We start from the raw sequence: 17,499 nt of genomic DNA on the forward strand, positions 1-17,499 counted from the left end.
CACTTATTCTTTCATTATTTCCTGGATGCCTGCCTTGTGCCAGTGACTGTGCTATGACATAAGGGTTCAGAGGTAAACAAGATACTCGTGGAATATAATTTTAGTGGAGGCCAGTGGACAATATATACAACAAGAAATGAATAGGCAAAATAATTCCAGAGAGTGCTGGGATGATACATTTGGGATGCGATTGAGTGACAAAGAGAGAGAGGGTTAATTTAGATGGAGAGGTGGTCAGGAGAGTGTGGTCTGTGGAGGTGACATGTGAGCCACAACCTGATGACCTGAAGAAGTCAGCCGTGCACTGCTATGGGGGGAGAACACTCCAGACAGAGGGATCTGTGAGTGCAAAGGCCCTGAGGCAGGAATGGCTTGTTAGTAATAGAGCAGACTACTGGTCTAGTGCTCCTTCTCTGCCTGCTGCTCTCTAGGCCCTCAGAGGGGCTCCTTTGGTGTCCTGGACCTCCCTCAAGCTCAGTCCCTAAGGTGCCAACTGATCTAGGAAGGTAGCAGATCTGGCTTCCTGCGGGTCCTCCTCCCAGAAGCCCTGTGGCTGAACCAGATCTGAGTTTCCTGGTTCCTGTCTGGCAGAAGGGGAGCAGATCTCCTCCCTGCCTCCTCTCCCCAGGCTCTAGCCCTTGCTCCAAATCTCCATGGCAACCCCTGGACACAGTTCTGAACCAAATGAGGAGGATCTGGAAGGCAAAGCACAAAGATCATAGTGAACAGACCAGGGGGCTGGAGGACTTGCCTCCCCCTTCTCCTTGTGTCCCACCAGCCTCCCTGCTGGCCTGACCAGGCCCCAGACTCCAGTCTCCCCAGAGACCCCAAGCTGAAGATTCTGTGGGTCTGCCCCATTGCTGGGCACAGCAGAGCCTGGATGGAGGCTTGTCTTCTGCAGTTGCCCCAAAGGTTGCTCTTGCTGGGGGCAGCCGCCCTGACTGCAACTGCTTTGGAGACAGGTAAGTATCAGGGGGCTTGGTTGGGGCACCCAGAAGACTTGGGGCCCCACCATCCTTAGAGACTATGTCTCCCCAGTCAGCACTCATCCTGCTGGGCCGAGATCTTTTGAGTTGGGGGAGGCTGGGAAACTGTGTCTGGTCTTGCTTGGCATCCCCAAATCCAACCCAAAGCCTTCTGGTAGGCTGGACCTCCCAGTCACCTAGAAGCAGGAGTCTGGGAGTGGGCAGGACAGCCCTCAGGGCCTGCTTTGCAAAACTCTGTAGGCTTCGGATTCAGAGAAGCTGCATTTACACACTCTGCCACTTCTTATGTTTGTACCTTTGAGATCATTGTTTCAACTCTGTCTGAATTTCTTTGGCAGTAAAATGAAAATAATAGGCCCTTGCCCCTTAAGGGACTATGATTATTGTGCATATAAGATGAGATAAGTCATGCAAGGCACTTCACAATACCTGGCACATAAAAGGTGCCAAATTCCCGGCTGGGCATGGTGGCTCACGCCTGTAATCCCAGCACTTTGTGATGCCGAGGCAGGCGGATCACGAGGTCAGGAGATCAAGACCATCCTGGCCAACATGGTGAAACCACATCTCTACTAAAAATACAAAAATTAGCTGGGCATGGTGGCACATGCCTGTAATCCCAGCTACTTGGGAGGCTGAGGCAGGAGAATCTCTTGAACCAGGGAGTCGGAGGCTGCAGTGAGCCAAGATTGTGCCACCGCACTCCAGCCTGGCAACAGAGAGACTCCGTCTCAAAAAAAAAAAAAAAAAAAAAAAAAAAAGGGTGCCCAATTCCCTTACTCTCTAAACTCCATGCCTGCCCTGTGTACCTTCAGGGTAGGCTCCGGCTTTAGCAGAGAAATACCAAATATTGGAAAGTGCTCCCACATCCTGAGCTCTGATGAATGATTTTTTCCTCGAAGACCCACATCCTGGCTGGTCCTCAAGTACCCACTGGTCCCTATCTTGCACCAGAAAACCCACCTCCTCTTTTCTCTCTGTGTTTACAGAAATCAGGGCTACTTTGAGTACTTGCACATCATCTCATTTAATCCTCACAACAGCCCTGTACCGGTGAGGATATTTTGGGCTGTAAGTAACAGATAACAAACTAAATGGGGCTTAAATGGTAGGATATTTGCTATTTCAGTTAAGAGTGGTCATAGGTGATTCCAGAGATGGTTAACTCAACAGCTCAACAATGTCACTGTTCCTCTGAAATGCTCTGACCTCATTGCAAAATGGCTGCTGCCGCTCTGGACATTCCACCCTCATCCTCAGTCAGCAGCTTTCAAAAGCAGGAAGAAAAGGGGCTCCTTATCACACAGCTCTCCCCCCCTTTTTTTTTTTTGGTGACAGAGTCTCGCTGTGTTACCCAGGCTGGAGTGCAGTGGTTTGATCTCAGCTCACTGCAACCTCCGCCTCCAGAGTTCAAGCGATTCTCAGCCTCAGCCTCTCGAGTAGTTGGGATTACAGGTGCGCGCCACCAAGCCCGGCTAATTTTTTGTATTTTAGTAGAGATGGGGTTTCACCATGTTGGCCAGGCTGGTCTCGAACTCCTGACCTCAGGTGATCCACCCGCCTTGGCCTCCAAAGTGCTGGGATTACAGGCATGAGCCACTGTGCTCGGCCCCGCATTTTAGGGTTTTGAATAAGGGATTGTAGGTTTGAATTAAATTAAATTAAATCATTTAATCCTTACAATCATTCTGAGATTGATTAATCATCCCCATTTTACCGATGAGGAAACTGAGACTCAGAGAGGGCGAGTAACTCGCTTGAGATCGATCACACAGCGGGCAGGGGACAGAGTAGAGTTCGGGGTCGCGCCGCGCGGCTCCAGGGTCCGTGCCTTCCGCCGCAGCCGACCTGGCGGACCTGTGCGGGCAGACGTGGCAGGGGGACGGGCTGCTGCTGCGCTCGCACGCCGCGTCGCGCAGGTTCTACTTCGTGGCTCCGGACACCGACTGCGGGCTCTGGGTGCAGGCGGCGGCCCCCGGCGACCGGATCCTCTTCCAGTTCCGCTTCTTCCTGGTCTACAGCTGACCCCCGCGCCCCCGGCGCTGAACACCTCCTCCCCGGCCCCGGCCGACCCGTGCGCCCCCGGCTCCTACCTGCAGTTCTACGAGGGCCCGCCGGGGGCGCCCCGGCCCCTGGGGTCCCCCCTGTGCGGCCTGACCATCCCGGTGCCTGTGGCATCCTCCGGACCCTTGCTAGGCCTGCGCCTGGTTACGAGAGGCCGCCAGCCCTGCGTGGACTTCGTGGGCGAAGTCACCTCTTTCCGTCTGGGTGAGCTGCGGCTGAAGGCCGGGACGGGACCCTATGCAGAGGCCATGCGGGACTGGGGCCACAGTGGGGGCCCCGGTGAGGGCCGCTGCCGACAGGGGAATGGCGGGGGTGCCCGAAGCACAAGATGGCAGGGACTGGGTCCAAAGGGAGGGAAGAAGGTGGTGGCTAGTGGCAGAGTCACAATAAGGGATCTCCCGGATCCTAAGAGCCAACCATATAAATCTGGCTACGGTGGATGTGTGCGCCAGACTGTCCTACCAGCCCCAGTGCACACACACATCCACACACATCCACACACAACTTCCTCCCCATACACATTCACACACAACTCCCACACACGTTCACACCTCACACTCTGACATCCACACCCACGTCACGTACGCACAACCCATGCACCTCATCGCCCCCACACACTCCACACTCATGCCTCTCACTGCAGCACACGCCTCACACTGCACACACCATAATCACACACCTCATATGCACACAGTACCACCTTGCACACTTACACACAGCTCACATGCTCTCATGCCACATGCTGGCTGCTCTGCGCTGGCTCAGCCCTTCAGATGTTTGCAGAAGGGTGTGCTTAGGACTCGCCAGGCCTGTAGGCAGCAGAAACCAACTCAAGCCAGGAAAGGGGCCTCTTGGAACTGAAATTAATAATACTCGCCCAGCTGGGCGCCGTGGCTTTCGCCTGTAATCCGAGCACTTTGGGAGGCCAAGGCATGAGGACCACTTGAGCTCAGGAATTCAAGACCAGCCTGGGTGACAGAGAGAGACCTGCCTAAAACAACAAAAAAAAATTTAAAAATATAATAATTAAAAAATAATAAAATTAATAACAGTACTTGCCCCATAGGGGTATTGTGAGGCCTCAATGGGCCAGGATGTGAAGTATTTACAGCTGTGCCTGGCACAGAAGAGGAAGTCAGTACATGTTAGCTGCCGTCCTGCACCCTTCTCCCCATGAAACACTCATCCATGCTCTCATCCGCATGCATGAGGGCAGCTCTCTCCTGCCCACACCCCCACACTGTCATCATGGGGCCACACATCCTGCTGTGTCGTGGGCCGGACCAGGATCCTCACCTCAGGCTTCCGCTTCTGGCCTCAGGACCTTGTGGTGCCTACTTCCGCTGTCAGAATGGCAGGTGCATCCCATCAAGCCTCGTGTGTGACCCCTGGGGCATGGACAACTGTGGCAACAGCAGTGACCAGGGCTCCTGGTCACCAGCTGACTGCAGAGGTCAGTGCGGGGTGTGGACTGGGCCCTACTGAACAGCTGGAGGGAAGCCTGGCCCTAACTCCCCTTCCCTAGGGCAGGGCCCCGGTGGGGAGGCAGGAGAGAGGAAAGCGGAAGTGTGGAATCGGCTTAGGCCAAGGGCTGGAGGGGCAGAGCAGTCAGGGCCAGAACTATGCTGCAGATGAAACTCATCTGGCGGATTCCAAATGATGCTTTAGTGGTGGAAACTTTTGCTAAATGGGACCTGGCACGGAGGCCCAAGACATTCTAAGGAGATATCCTCTGCTTAACTGGATGGTGGGCCTGGGGCCCTGGCTGCTTGATGTCTCTCTGAGGGCCCTGAGTGTCACCCTCAAGACATACTTTGAAAACCATCAATCCAGTCTGATTCCCACACTTTACAGATCAGGAAACTGAGGCCTAGAGAGAAGTAACTTGCCCAAGGTCATAAAGCCAGTGAATAAAATGAGCAGGAATGATCTCTGTAGACAGGGGAGTGGGATAGGAGGGCTAGGGTTGGTGGAAGGGGCCAGAATAAATCACCCAGGAATAACATTCCTGGGGATCTAGAGATGTCCCACCTGCCCATCACACCCAATTAGGAGTGGGATGGGAGTACGGCTGCCATGTACTGTTGAACAGGGGTGAAATGCAGTTTCCCAGAACCCCACACACGTACCTTCCCCATCCCCTGCTCAGCCTTCTTTGCAGATCCTGGTCATTTCCCTGATGCTGTATGCTTTGTGCCATGAGACCCAGGTCCTATGTCCCCTTGTCCTCCATCCAGGCTCATTACCTTGTGGGTCTCGTTTATATTGTATCACCTGCGGGACTTGTCTTTGAACTTCAGCCGCATAACCTCCTCCCTGCTCAGCATCTCTGCGTGGATGTATAGGCGAAATCTCCAACTTAACTTGCCCCACACTGGACTCCTTGTCCACAGCCCTCCCTGCATCCTGCTTCCCTCTCGCTGAGCAGTGACTTCACATTCCAGCTGCCCAGCCCTCACACTGAGTCATCTTTTACTGCCCGCTTAACCAAGCCAGCGACAAGTCCTTCCAAAGCTCTCCAGACTCTGACCCTTCTCACACCTGCTCTGCCATCACCTGGTCTGAGCCACCACCAGCTCTCCTCTGGGTTGTTTTAATAACTTCTGAACTGGTCTCCCTCCTTCTGTCCTTTGCCTCTGACAACACAGGAGGAACATGCTATGTTCTTCCTGTGGAAGCCTGGGGGAGCCTTCTTTTTCTTTTCCTTTTTTTCAAATGAACTTACTATTTATCGTTTTGAGATAGGTTCTCATTCTGTTATCCAGGCTGGAGTGCAGTGGTGCCATCTCAGCTCACTGCAACCTCTGCTTCCTGGGCTCAGGTGATCCTCCCACTTCAGCCCCCAGAGTAGCTGGGACTACACATGCGCCACCATGCCCAGCTAATTTTTGTGTTTTTTGTAGAGATGAGGTCTCACTGTATTGCAAGAGCTAGTCTCGAACCCCTGGACTCAAGATCTTCCCGTCTTGGCCTCCCAAAGTGCTGGGATTGCATGAACTTCATTTTTTAGGGCAGTTTTAGATTTACAAAAAAATTGAGAAGATAGTACAGAAAATTCTCATATACCCAGCACTCAGTTTGGGTGCTATTACTGACAATTTTACATTAGTATGAGACATTCGTTTTAATTAATGAAGTAATATTATTAACTAAAGTCCACAGTTTATTCGGTTTTCCCTAGTTTTTACCTAATGTCCTTTTTCTGTCCCAGGATCCCATTCAGCATCTCATGTTACATTTATTTATTTATTTATTTTATTACTTTTTTTCAGATAGAGTCTTGCTCTGTCGCCGAGGCTAGATAGACTGCAATGGCGCGATCTCAGCTCACTGCAACCTCTGCCTCCCTGGTTCAAGTGATTCTCCTGCCTCAACCACCCGTGTAGCTGGGATTACAGGTGCCCAACACCACGCCGAGCTAATTTTTGTATTTTTAGTAGAGACGGGATTGCTCCATGTTGGCCAGGCTGGTCTCAAACTCCTGACCTCAAGTGATCCACCCGCCTTGGCCTCCCAAAATGCTGGGATTACAGGCGTGAGCCTCGGTGCTTGGACTCATGTTACATTCATTAATAGTCATCATGCCTCATTAGGCTCCCCTTGGCTGTGGCAGTTTTTCAGGATTTCCTTGTTTTTAATGACCGTGACAGTTGAGAGTACTGCTCAGGGATTTTGTAGGATGTCCCACTATTGGGATTTATTTGATACTTTTCTCATGAAAAGACTAGAGTTACAGTTCACAGAGGTGAAATGCCGTCTTCATCACGTCACATCACACCAAACATGACTTTGGTGTTGGGTGTTTGGTGTTGGATGGTGGTTGATGCTGACCTTGACCGCCTGGCTGATGTCTGCCTCGTTTCTCCACTGTTACTTTTGGCCCCATCTTTCCCCCTGTATTCTTGGGAAGTCACTACGTATAGCCCACTTGAGTGGGGAGTTATGCTTCCCTGCCAGAGGTACCTTTTAAAACAGTAAATCAGGTTATGTCACTCTCCTGCTCAAAACCCTCATCACATTCAGCAAAGGCAAAGCCTCCCCGGGGCTCAAAGGCCCTGCACGATCTGGCCCTGCCCCTTCTTTCCTGGCCTCGCCTCTTCCTTTCTGGCCCCGCCTCCTCCCCTGCCCCACCCCCTCCCTGGCCCCGCCTCCCCTCCACACTCCAGCTTTGTTCTGGCCTTTGCAGTAGCTGTGTCCTCTACCAGAAGACTTTTCTTCAGAGATCTGCATTGCAAGCTCATTCCTTTGCTTCCTGGTGGGTCTCTATTTAAGTTCTTCCCTGACTCCTTTATATAAAAATAGCAACCCTGGCCAGGTGCGGTGGCTCACACCTGTAATCCCAGCACTTTGGGAGGCCGAGATGGGCGGATCACCTGTAGTCGGGAGTTCGAGACCAGCCTGACCAACGTGGAGAAACCCCATCTGTACTAAAAATACAAAATTAGCTGGGAGTGGTGGCACATGCCTGTAGTCCCAGCTACTCAGGAGGCTGAGACAGGAGAATCGCTTGAACCCAGGAGGCATAGGTTGCAGTGAGCTGAGATCGCACCATTGCACTCCAGCTTGAGCAACAAGAGCAAAACTCTGTCTCAAAAAAAAAGTTATTATTAGTAACTGTTAATATATTATTATATTCTAATATGTATATTAGAATAGTCAAAATCACAGAGACAGGAAGTAGAGCCATGGTCACTAGGGGCTGAGGGGGTGGGGACAAGGAGGATATGGAGTTAATGGAACTGACGGAGTTGATGGAGTTTCAGTTTGGGCAGATACAAAGTTCTGGAGATGGATGGCGGTGATGGCTGCACAATGTGAATGCGTATTAGTCCGTTCTCGCATTGCTATAAAAAAACACCTGAGACTGGGTAATTTATAAAGAAAAGAGGTTTAATTGTCTCACAGTTCTGCAGGCTGTACAGGAAGCATGATGCTGGCATCTGCTCAGCTTCTGGGGATGCCTCAGGAAACTTACAATCTTGGCAGAAGGCGAGGGGAGCAGGCACAGCCAGAGTAGGAGCAAGAGAGAGTGAGTGGGGAGGCACTGCACACTTTTAAACAACCAGATCTTGCGAGAACTCACTATCTTGAGAACAGCACCAAGGGGATGGTGCTAAACTATTCATGAGAAATCCACCCCCATGATCTAAGCACCTCCCACCAGGCCCTGCCTCCAACACTGGGAATTACAATTTGACCTGAGATTTGGGTGGGAACACAGATCCAAACTCTATCAGAATATATTTAATGCCACTGAACTGTACCCCTAACCGTGGTTAAACGGTACATGTTATGTGCTTTGCCACAGTAAGAAAAGCGGCAGCCCTGCCCCCACCAACATGTGTAATTTTTCTCACTAGCACCTGTCTCTTTGGACATAAATTCTATTCACGTGTTTTGTTTCTCCACACACTAAACTCCCAGTTCCATGAAGACATATTTGTCATGTGCTCATGGTGGTTGTATCCCCCAGTTGCTAGAGCCATGCCTGGGGGCATAGGAGATGCTCAAGAAATACTAGTCAAATGAATGGAAGAATGAACCTCTATGCCTCGGTTTCCTTACCTGTGAAATGGGGATAAACCTCACCCTTCAGAGTTGTTGTAAACTGTAAGTGACATACATAGGTAAAGGGCCCAGCCCAGAGTGTGGTGCTTGATGCACAGAAAATGCTCATGGCCGGGCATGGTGGCTCACGCCTGGAATCCCAGCATTTTGGGAGGCTGAGGCAGGTGGATTGCTTGAGCTCAGGAGTCGAGACCAGCTTGTGCAACATAGTGAGATCCTGTCTCTACAAAAAATACAAAAATTAGCCAGGCGTGGTGGCACGTGCTGGCAGTCCCAGCTACTCGGGAGGCTGAGGTGGGAGGATCGCTTGAGCCTGGGGAGGCAGAAGTTGCAGCGAGTGGTGATTGCGCCACTGGACTCCAGCCTGGATGACAGAGTGAGACCCTGCCTCAATGCTCAGTACACGTACACCCTCTTCCTTGAGAAGTAGCTCCACTCATCGACTTAGGCCCTGGAGCCAGACTGTGTGAATTCAAGTCCTCCTATCACTTCCAGCTAATTGAACTTGGCAAGTGACAACCTCTCTGTAAAATGGAAACACAAAGAGTGACAAACTCAGAGAAGTCTTGTGAGGACTGAATGAAACACACAAGTGCCCCAGAAAGGGCAGTTCTCAGTGTGCTAGTTCTGTTGTTTCCCATGCAGGTCCCTCTCCGGTGCCCAGCCAGACAGGAAGCACAGATGCCCATACCTCCAGACCCCTGACTCCCTCCCCAGCTCTCGGGTCTGCAGGATCCCTCCGGATTGCAGCTGAGAGGAGTCCCCCAGCAGGCAGGGACCCCACGAGACAAGATGCAGCTTTGGAAGGTTACTCCCTGCTCCTACTCTTCCCACCAAAATCACACCTGTCCCTCTCTAGGTGATGGAGACAGGACAGTGGGCCCAGGCTGAGGCCTGAGTGGACTTTCTCCTCCCACAGGCCCCCAGCTCCGAGGGGTGGCGCTGGCCTCCTTGATGTTCCTGGCCTCTGCTGGCCTCCTCGTGGGCCTCCTCTGGTGCTGTTGCTCTCCCAGCTGGCTGGCCTGGCAACCTGGTGCCCATGGCCTCTGCCTCTGTTGCAGCACAGCCTGTACCATGTGCTACCCATGTCCCAGCCAGGTCTCCCCAGGGGGCTGCAGTTGAGTGGCCCAGCCTTCCAGGATGAGGGAGGCCATCCCTAGAGGGGCTTCGGGCACACAGGAATAAGACTAAGCTCTGGGGTCAGACTCTGGGTTCTAACTCCCTGGCTCTCTGTCTGATGTTGGACAGGCCCCCTAACCCTCTGAGACTCAGCTGCCCCTCTAGAAAATAGGACAATTCCTGCCTTACAGGGTTGGGGGCCTGGGGGCCTCGCTGATCCAAAGCCAGCTTGCTTCACCCCCAGATCTCACCTGCCCTGCTCTGCCCCATCCACAGGCTCCACCGAGTGAAGCCCTCATCAAAGACACGGGAGGCCCCTGGCGGGGATAGCACCGTTTATTAAGAAAAATCAAGACAAAGACCACAGGAGGGTCCCTTCTAGGACACAGAGGCCAGGCGTCCCAACCCCACAGTCTGGGGGCCACTGGCAGGATGGCACTCGAGCTGGATCTTCAGGCTCCCGCAGATGGGGCAGGGTGGTCATATCCCCCCTCCTGTCTCTCTCAGTCGTGAGTCCTGCCTTCCCCCACCTAAGGCACTAGCTCTTCCTGAGCACCAGCGGCGTCCGTCCGTCTGTCGGAGGAGTCCCTGGGCCTTCACTTCCAGATGGGTGGGGATGTGGCCTGGGGTGGGTGGGGCCCGGTGGGCGGGGCCTTATCAGCGCTGGGCTCTGCCTGTAGCAGCTCCTGGTAAGAGTTGGGGTGGGCCTTCCCTTACAGCCCCTGAGGGAGGGACCCCAGGCTGTGTGCTGGCAGGAGGGGGTGGGAATGCAGGCCAGGAGGGCGTGGTAGGAGGGGGAGGCTGCCAGAGGAGGTGCCAGGGGCTGGGTGGAGGTGGGTGGGGGTGCTGAAAAACCAGCTGGTGGGGATGGGGACTGCCTGCCCAGGGGTAAGCTGCCTTTTGCTCCACAGCCGGCACTAAAGACAATTCCCAATCCCGAGTGGGTGGCAGAGACTCCTGCGATGCCCATCTCAGGTAGCTGTGGGGCACCAGCCCACAAGCCGAGGTTGGCTCTCCTAGGAGTGAGAACTGCCCAAGGGCTGCAGAAACAGGCCACCCAGCTCTATCTGGGGGCTCCATCGGTAGGTAGGGGGACAATGGGGGCAGTTCTGGGCCCACCCAGCCACCGTTCCTGACCCCAAGTCCTGGGGCTTTGAGGCGCCCACTCCCATCCAACCTGCCTTGCTGGCCAGCCTTGTGGCTTTGCCCAGCTGTGTGTGTGGGGGTGGCATGCCCACCTCCAGTCCAGCCCAGGGCGGTAGCAGCAAAGCGTGGCATCGCCTCAGTTTCTTACAAAAATTCATAATAACATTAATAATAATATACTCGACACTGTCGGGCTGGGGCGCGGCCCGGGAGTCCATGTGGGGCAGGCAGGTGCCTACGAGGGGCAGGGGCGTGTGTTGGCCCCGGCCTGGGCGCGGTGCTGCAGGTCTAGGGACTGTGGGGGCGGGGCGCCGGGTCGGGCCGAGTGCAGCACCAGGTTCTTGACACAGCCTGTGATGCCCGAGGAGAACCTGCCGCCGGTCAGCGCGGCCACGTCAGGGGCTCCGCCTGCCGAGAGGTGAGAGGACAGGGCCTGTGGGCTCCAGTAGCCCAGGAGGCGAGGAAGGCCGGGCGAGCTCCAGCCCCAAGGGAGTGCTGTTCCTGCCCCTGCCCTGAGAAGGAGCCCCAGACTTACCGATGTAGATGCTGCCCTTGGCGTTGACTGCCACGTTGGGACCTGGGGACCGGCCGCTGACCAGCTCCTCACCGTCGACTTGGATGGAACCTCTGCGGCCCTCCCTGCAGTGGAACTGGGTCAGGCCCCTTCCCACAAACTCCCCGGTCCTCCCTGGCCCCAGGACAGAGTCCCCTCCCTCTGGCACCAAGACTCCCGACTCAGAAGTCTGTCCCTGTTCCCCAAACTCTCTTTCCCCCGCTGAACGAGAGATCGGGCCCCACAAACACAGCTTCCTCGTTTCTGCACCCAGGTTTCCTCCCACTCCTGGGGCACTCGCCTGCCCCCAGCGGAGTTCAGTCCGAGATGGAAGCCCGAGCCCTGCCTGGTGGGTTCTCCCCTCCCCTGGCTTCAAGTTCTGTCTCCACAGAGCTCAATGCCTGCCTCTCTGTCCGTGGTGGGGGGCGTCCTGCCCCACTCCAGAATGCTGGGCCCCATCCCGAGTGCCCGGCAGGGTCCCTTACCGCAGTGCTGTCACCCGGTGCCACTCTCCGTCATTGATGGGGTCCTCAGAGACCAGGCGGGCCTCCCCACTACCCAGTTGGTACCTGTAGTCATCCAGGCCCAAGAAGTATGAGCTGGGGCAGGACCGGGGGGTGGGGTGCTGGGACCAGGGAAGGGAGAGGAAGGGCCAAGTGCCAGGACCCACCTGAAGACAAGGTGCCCGTCCTGAAGCCCGAGGCTGATGAAGTCCTTGCCTCGGCCGGCCTCTCCCACCTCCTGCCAGGGAAGCATAGGGTCTCTGGGGTCCCCAGCCTGGAAAGCAGAGGCTGCCGAGGCCAGGAGGCTCCGCTTTCCCCTCTTCCCACCACTCTGGCCACCAGGAAGCCAGCTTCCTTCCCCAGGAGCCCCAAGAGCCCAGCCGGATGCCCACACTCACCACACCCTGCCAGAGCAGGAGGCCATTGGCCGTGCTGGTCCGAACCTCCAGCTCGATGGTCTCGGGCACCTCAGGCAGGCTGCGGAGGAAGAGTGGGTGAGGGGACAGAAGTCCCAGGTTCCCGTCCTCCCCATTAGGCCCACGGGCCCTTCCAGTGCCAGTCTCACCTCCTGGAGAAGATACGGCCAGGGAAGGCGAGGAAGCCATCATCGTGGAAATAGGCTCCGTACTGCCCAGGGGCATCTGTGGGAGAGAGGAGGATGGTGCCACACCTGCTGCATCAGGCATCAAAATGCCCCGTCAGTTCCCCTGACTCCCACCTCCATGCCAACAGGCAGGACTAGGGGGCTCCGAGCCTGCAGTCCCTGGGGACCCAACGGGGCTGTCGACAGAATTCAGGGAGCCTATGACCTTGGATGGGAAAGCATTACACCTCAATTTCACTCGCTTCTCTCTGAAATTGAGCAGTCCTTTCAATGAGATGTAGGCAAGAAACCAAAGTAGTAGTGGTAGGACCTGCAACTTTGTTACTAGTATTTGCTTATCACATTAGAGTAGCTGCAAATATTTCAAAATATCATTTACACATATTGCTGCTTTGAAATTGTGGTAGCTACTGAGACCACCAGATCTTGTTATTTGATGTGTTAATAAAGAAGCACGTACACAGCAAGTCAGGAAACTTAAAAAATGGTTTGATTACTTTACTTCAGCATAATTACTTTCCTTAAATCAATGTATTTTATTTTATTTTGTGTAGTCAACAGGATCCGTGTCGGGTGACCCACCATTCTACTTGCCAAGTTCTGTCTGGCTTTAGCCCTGAAAGTCCCACATCCCAAGAAACCCCTCAGTCCAGAGCTACTGGGACCGTTGGTCACCTTGGACCGTGGCGATAAACGGTTCCGAGCCTTGGTGTTCTCTCCATCTTACAGATGAGCAGGCAGGCTCGGGCGAGTGACTGGCCCAGGATGTCCATACTGTATGTGGCTCCACACCGCCCCCAGCCCTATCTGCTCATGACCCATCCTACAGGCTGGCACTGGCCACAGTAGCTCTCGCAGGGGACAAGAGTAGGGAACCCTCTGCTACCCTCCACCAAATGATGAGGAGAATGGCTGACATTTACCTGGCACCTATGATGTGCCTGTGCGGGGAGTGTCCCATCCAGCTACAGACACCATTGCATTTAACTCAATCCTTACAACAACCCTATGAATGAATATTATAGATAGATAATTTTTATTTTATTTATTTATTTTTGAGATGGAGTCTCGCTCCGTGGCCCAGGCTGGAGTGCAGTGGCACAATCTTGGTTCACTACAACCTCCGCCTTCCAGGTTCAAGCAATTCTCCTGCCTTGGCCTCCCGAGTAGCTGGGACTACAGGTACGCACCACCACGCCTGGCTAATTTTTGTATTTTTAGTAGAGATGGGGTTTCTCCATGTTGGTCAGGCTGGTCTCAAATTCCCGACCTCAGGTGATCTGCCCGCTTCAGCCTCCTAAAGTGCTGGGATTACAGGCGTGAGCCAGTGCGCCTGGCCAGCTGAATATAATATTAACAACAGCTAACATTCCGTACTGACTCCGTACCAGACATTGTTCTAGGCATTTAAAATGCACTAAGTGGCCGGGCGCGGTGGCTTACGCCTGTAATCCAGCACTTTAGGAAGCCGGGCGGGGGCGGGCGGATCACCTGAGGTCAGGAGTTAGAGACAGGCCTGGCCAACATGGTGAAACCCCGTCTCTACAAAAAATACAAAGATTAGCTGGGTGTGGTGGCAGGCACCTGTAATCCCAGTTACTCAGGAAGCTGAGGCAGCAGAATCGCTTGAGTCTGGGAGGCGGAGGTTGCAGTGAGCCGAGATCGTGCCACTGCACTCCAGCCTGGGCGAAAGAGCAAGACTCCACCTTAAAAAAAAATGTACTAAGTAATTTTACTCTCACATAAAATTTTATCCAAATCCTTAGGGAAAGATGTTACTCATCTCCGTTTTATATGGGGCACAGAGAGGTTAAGTGACTCACCCAAAGTTCCACAGCTAGTAAGTGGGAGAGCTAGGATTTGAACCCAAGCAGGCTGGCTCCAAGTCTATACTCTTAACCACTACACCACTGCCTTGCCTATCATATTAGTGATATGCAAGAAGAGATGTGTCTGTAAAGGGGTTAGCACAGTGTCCGTAAACATTCAATCAGCATTCACTCTTCACTGTTTCCTTAGCTTTTCAGCAGATGGTGGAATTCTTGGGAATGAGGGTCTTGCTTTATGCATCTTATATTTACTGCTCCCAGGGCAAGGATGGGCAACAATAGTTTGTTGACTGAATACATGAATACAGAGGAGGAAACTGAGGTCAGAGTGGTTTCAAAGGCCTGTCCAAGGTCACCCAGCCAGTAAGTGTGGGGCAGGCCCTAGCTCCACATGGCTGTGGTCTTCATTCTGTCTCTCTGCCCAGCAAAAGCTCCTCATGTAAAGCTGTTTTGCTTGTAGGCCAGAACTGAGGGTGTGGGGTAACTGGAAGAGTGAGCTGAGCTGAAGCTGGGGAGGAGGCCACGGCAAGTACTCACCATTGCCCCCGCTGCCTTCAAGATGCCAGTCGGACTCTGCTATGCCATGTCCAGAGCCTAGGGAGAAGGGCAGGGTCCAGTTGGTGGGCACAGACACCCGTGGGTACTACGTCAAGACCCGGGGCCCCAAGACAGAGATGAAGTGGAGAGAAGCCAGGCCTGGGTACCTTGTTGGCAGCGTGGGCCAGAGAAGCCAGGGAGGCAGAGGCAGCGGGTGCCCTGGCAGGTGCCCCCATGCAGACAGGGTTCACGGAGCTGGCAGGGGTTCTCCTCATGCTCACACAGGTCTCCTGCGGGCCAGGGCAGAGGCGAGTGGGTGGGCGGGCATGGGCTGGAGGTGTCGCTGACCACCTGTGCCCCTCCCCTCCGGTGCCCTGGGCAGGCTTTCCCACCTTTGAATCCATCTCGACACAGGCACTGGAACTCATACTCGCCAGCAGGCATGCACGTGGCACCATGTTGGCATGGCTGGCGCTCACATGGGGAGCTGTCATAGCACTGCCCAATGCCCTGGCTGCCTAGGAAACTGTAGGTGAGGTCCAGCCGTTTGCCATTCACTGACACCTGTGGGGACAGGGACACCGAGGGACTAAAGGGGCCTGGGAGGCAGAGGCCTCCCAGCAGGGAGAAGAATGCAGCAGAGGGCAGCTGGGAGCCCACATTGGGCCTAAGTGGCAGCATGGATTCTCGGTGTGGGGAGAGAGGCACAGGAGTTGATTGCCTACTGTGTGCTAGAAACATTCATCCGTTAGTGCAGACAATCCTCTGCACAACCCATCAAAGTAGGTGTGATCATGCCCATTTTACAGAGGAGGAAACTGAGGCTCAGAGGTAGAGCATCCTGGCCCAGGGCTCGTGGGTGGCTGCAGGTGGAGGGGCCCAGTGCCAAGGTGCTTGGAGAGCTGAGGGGGGCACAAGGCTTGGCACCCCTCCCCTCCCGCTTGTCCCGAGGAGGCTGCTCTTACCTCGCCCACACAGCCGCGGAAGTGAGCGCTCATGTTGGTGGCTGGGGACAGTGGCACGGAAGGCTCCACACCCCCCAGGTAGAGCAGGGTGTGCAGGTTGAGGCCCTGGCTCTTGCCGGGCGAGGAGCGCAGCACAGGGCGTCCACCATTCACCCGCAGGCTGCCGTCCTTGTTGAGACGCTCTGCAGACACGCGGTGCCAGCGGCCCAGTGCCAGCGGCTCGGCGCTCCGCAGAACGGCCAGCCCTGCGGAGGATGCCAGGCAGGGTTGGGCACATGGGGGCACACGGGGCTCCCTGCCCTCTCCACCACAAACAGGGCCCTGAGCAGATGGGGAATGCCCTACAGCCTTCTGTATTCCAGATGAGGAGACCATGGCTCAGAGAGGGCCAGGGACTGGCCTCAAATGACACAGAGATGAAATGCACAGGAAGAGGGGACTTGGCTGGATCCCTGCATTTATCCTCCCACGCCTCCCTGGGGCTTGGAGAGCCGAGGGGGGCACAAGGCTTGGCGTGCAGAGCCCTGCATTTGGTGCCGGGTGCTTACCTGACCCCAACTCGTAGCGGAACTCCAGGTGGCCGCCCACCATCGCCAGGGACACGAAGTCCTCCACAGGCCCGCTCTTCCCCCCGCTGAACAGCAGGACCCCGTCAGGGGCAAGTGGCTTGAACTCCACGTCCAGGCGTAGCTCGTGGTGTGTGTTGGTGAGGGCGGGCAGCGCCAGGTAGGAGCCAGCACCCGACAGCGAGGGGGTGGTCACTGTCACACCTGCAGCAGCCACAGCTCAGCTGAGGCAGTGGGGATCCCGGACCCTCGGGTGGGGTCCAGCTACTCTGCCTTCCTGTGGGACCCTTGCCTACCTCACTCTCCAGGCCCAGAGGCTCAGGACCAGTTGGCACCAGCTGCAGTGGCTCAGGAGCCCCCCTGCCCTTGCACACTGGGCTGGGAGGAGCTCCAATATGACAGAGGTCCTCTTTGGGGGCCCTCACTCAATAAGGGGCTCAGGCTGGGCAGACACGTGGCCAGGTGACTTTGAGATCCTCTGGCTTGGGAATCGTTTTATCATCCGTAGGGCCCATCACAGCCTCAGAGTGCCCCACCCAGCCTCCCCAGCTGACCCTGGGATCCTGGGGGTCTCAGGCCGGGCTCCACTCACCTTCTTCACACCGCAACCCCGAGCGGCCCAGGTGGCAGCGGCAGGTGTAGCCTCGACCGTCAGGCCGGTTCACACAGGTGGCGTCGGGCCCACAGGCCTCTGGGGGGCACATAGGCCAGTGAAAAGGACATGGAGGTGACTCTGGAGGGAGGGGGTCCCTGATGCCAGAGCCCTGCCCATCACACCCCGGGGGGCTGGGCTAGTGAGGGCCAGGCCAGCCTCCTGGGAGGCCTTGGACTGCCTGGGAGGCCTTGGAGTAGGGAACTGAGCACAGCAAGGCGGGAGCCAGAAGAGGCCACAGGGAGGACCGCAGGGGAAGCAGTCGAGGGACTCTGTGTGTCTGCAGGTTCTTCAGAGACTGGACCTGGATAACAGTGTGGGAGTGGGGAGCACCTGGTGGCAGGTAATGGGGTGGGCACCTGGGTAATAAGATGGGACTGGGGGCCCGGCGTGCAGGCTCATGCCTG

General features: G+C 55.3%; 2 protein-coding genes across 2 annotated transcripts in view; one reads left to right on the forward strand and one right to left on the reverse strand.

The window, feature by feature from the left end:
• The first annotated feature begins 880 nt into the window (after positions 1-880).
• On the forward strand, positions 881-10,080 carry LDLRAD2 (low density lipoprotein receptor class A domain containing 2). Its single transcript, XM_030805507.1, is given in 7 exon segments — positions 881-962; positions 2,830-3,003; positions 3,006-3,254; positions 4,372-4,503; positions 9,264-9,425; positions 9,538-9,613; positions 10,014-10,080. Coding segments are annotated over 7 exon segments (942 nt in total).
• HSPG2 (heparan sulfate proteoglycan 2) overlaps positions 10,056-17,499 on the reverse strand; it is a 102,859-nt gene continuing 95,415 nt past the window's right edge. The window contains exons 88-99 of the mRNA XM_030805509.1: positions 17,033-17,131; positions 16,423-16,644; positions 15,875-16,119; positions 15,302-15,473; positions 15,077-15,199; positions 14,910-14,966; positions 12,505-12,580; positions 12,338-12,416; positions 12,107-12,177; positions 11,922-12,005; positions 11,419-11,522; positions 10,056-11,291 (exon numbers count right to left, since the gene is read on the reverse strand). Of these exons, the coding sequence (XP_030661369.1) occupies positions 11,119-11,291; positions 11,419-11,522; positions 11,922-12,005; positions 12,107-12,177; positions 12,338-12,416; positions 12,505-12,580; positions 14,910-14,966; positions 15,077-15,199; positions 15,302-15,473; positions 15,875-16,119; positions 16,423-16,644; positions 17,033-17,131 (1,505 nt within the window). The 3' untranslated portion in view covers positions 10,056-11,118. The remainder of the gene's footprint in view (positions 11,292-11,418; positions 11,523-11,921; positions 12,006-12,106; positions 12,178-12,337; positions 12,417-12,504; positions 12,581-14,909; positions 14,967-15,076; positions 15,200-15,301; positions 15,474-15,874; positions 16,120-16,422; positions 16,645-17,032; positions 17,132-17,499) is intronic.

Source organism: Nomascus leucogenys, chromosome 24 (assembly GCF_006542625.1).
Source record: "Nomascus leucogenys isolate Asia chromosome 24, Asia_NLE_v1, whole genome shotgun sequence".
In the NCBI taxonomy this organism is placed as follows: domain Eukaryota; kingdom Metazoa; phylum Chordata; class Mammalia; order Primates; family Hylobatidae; genus Nomascus; species Nomascus leucogenys.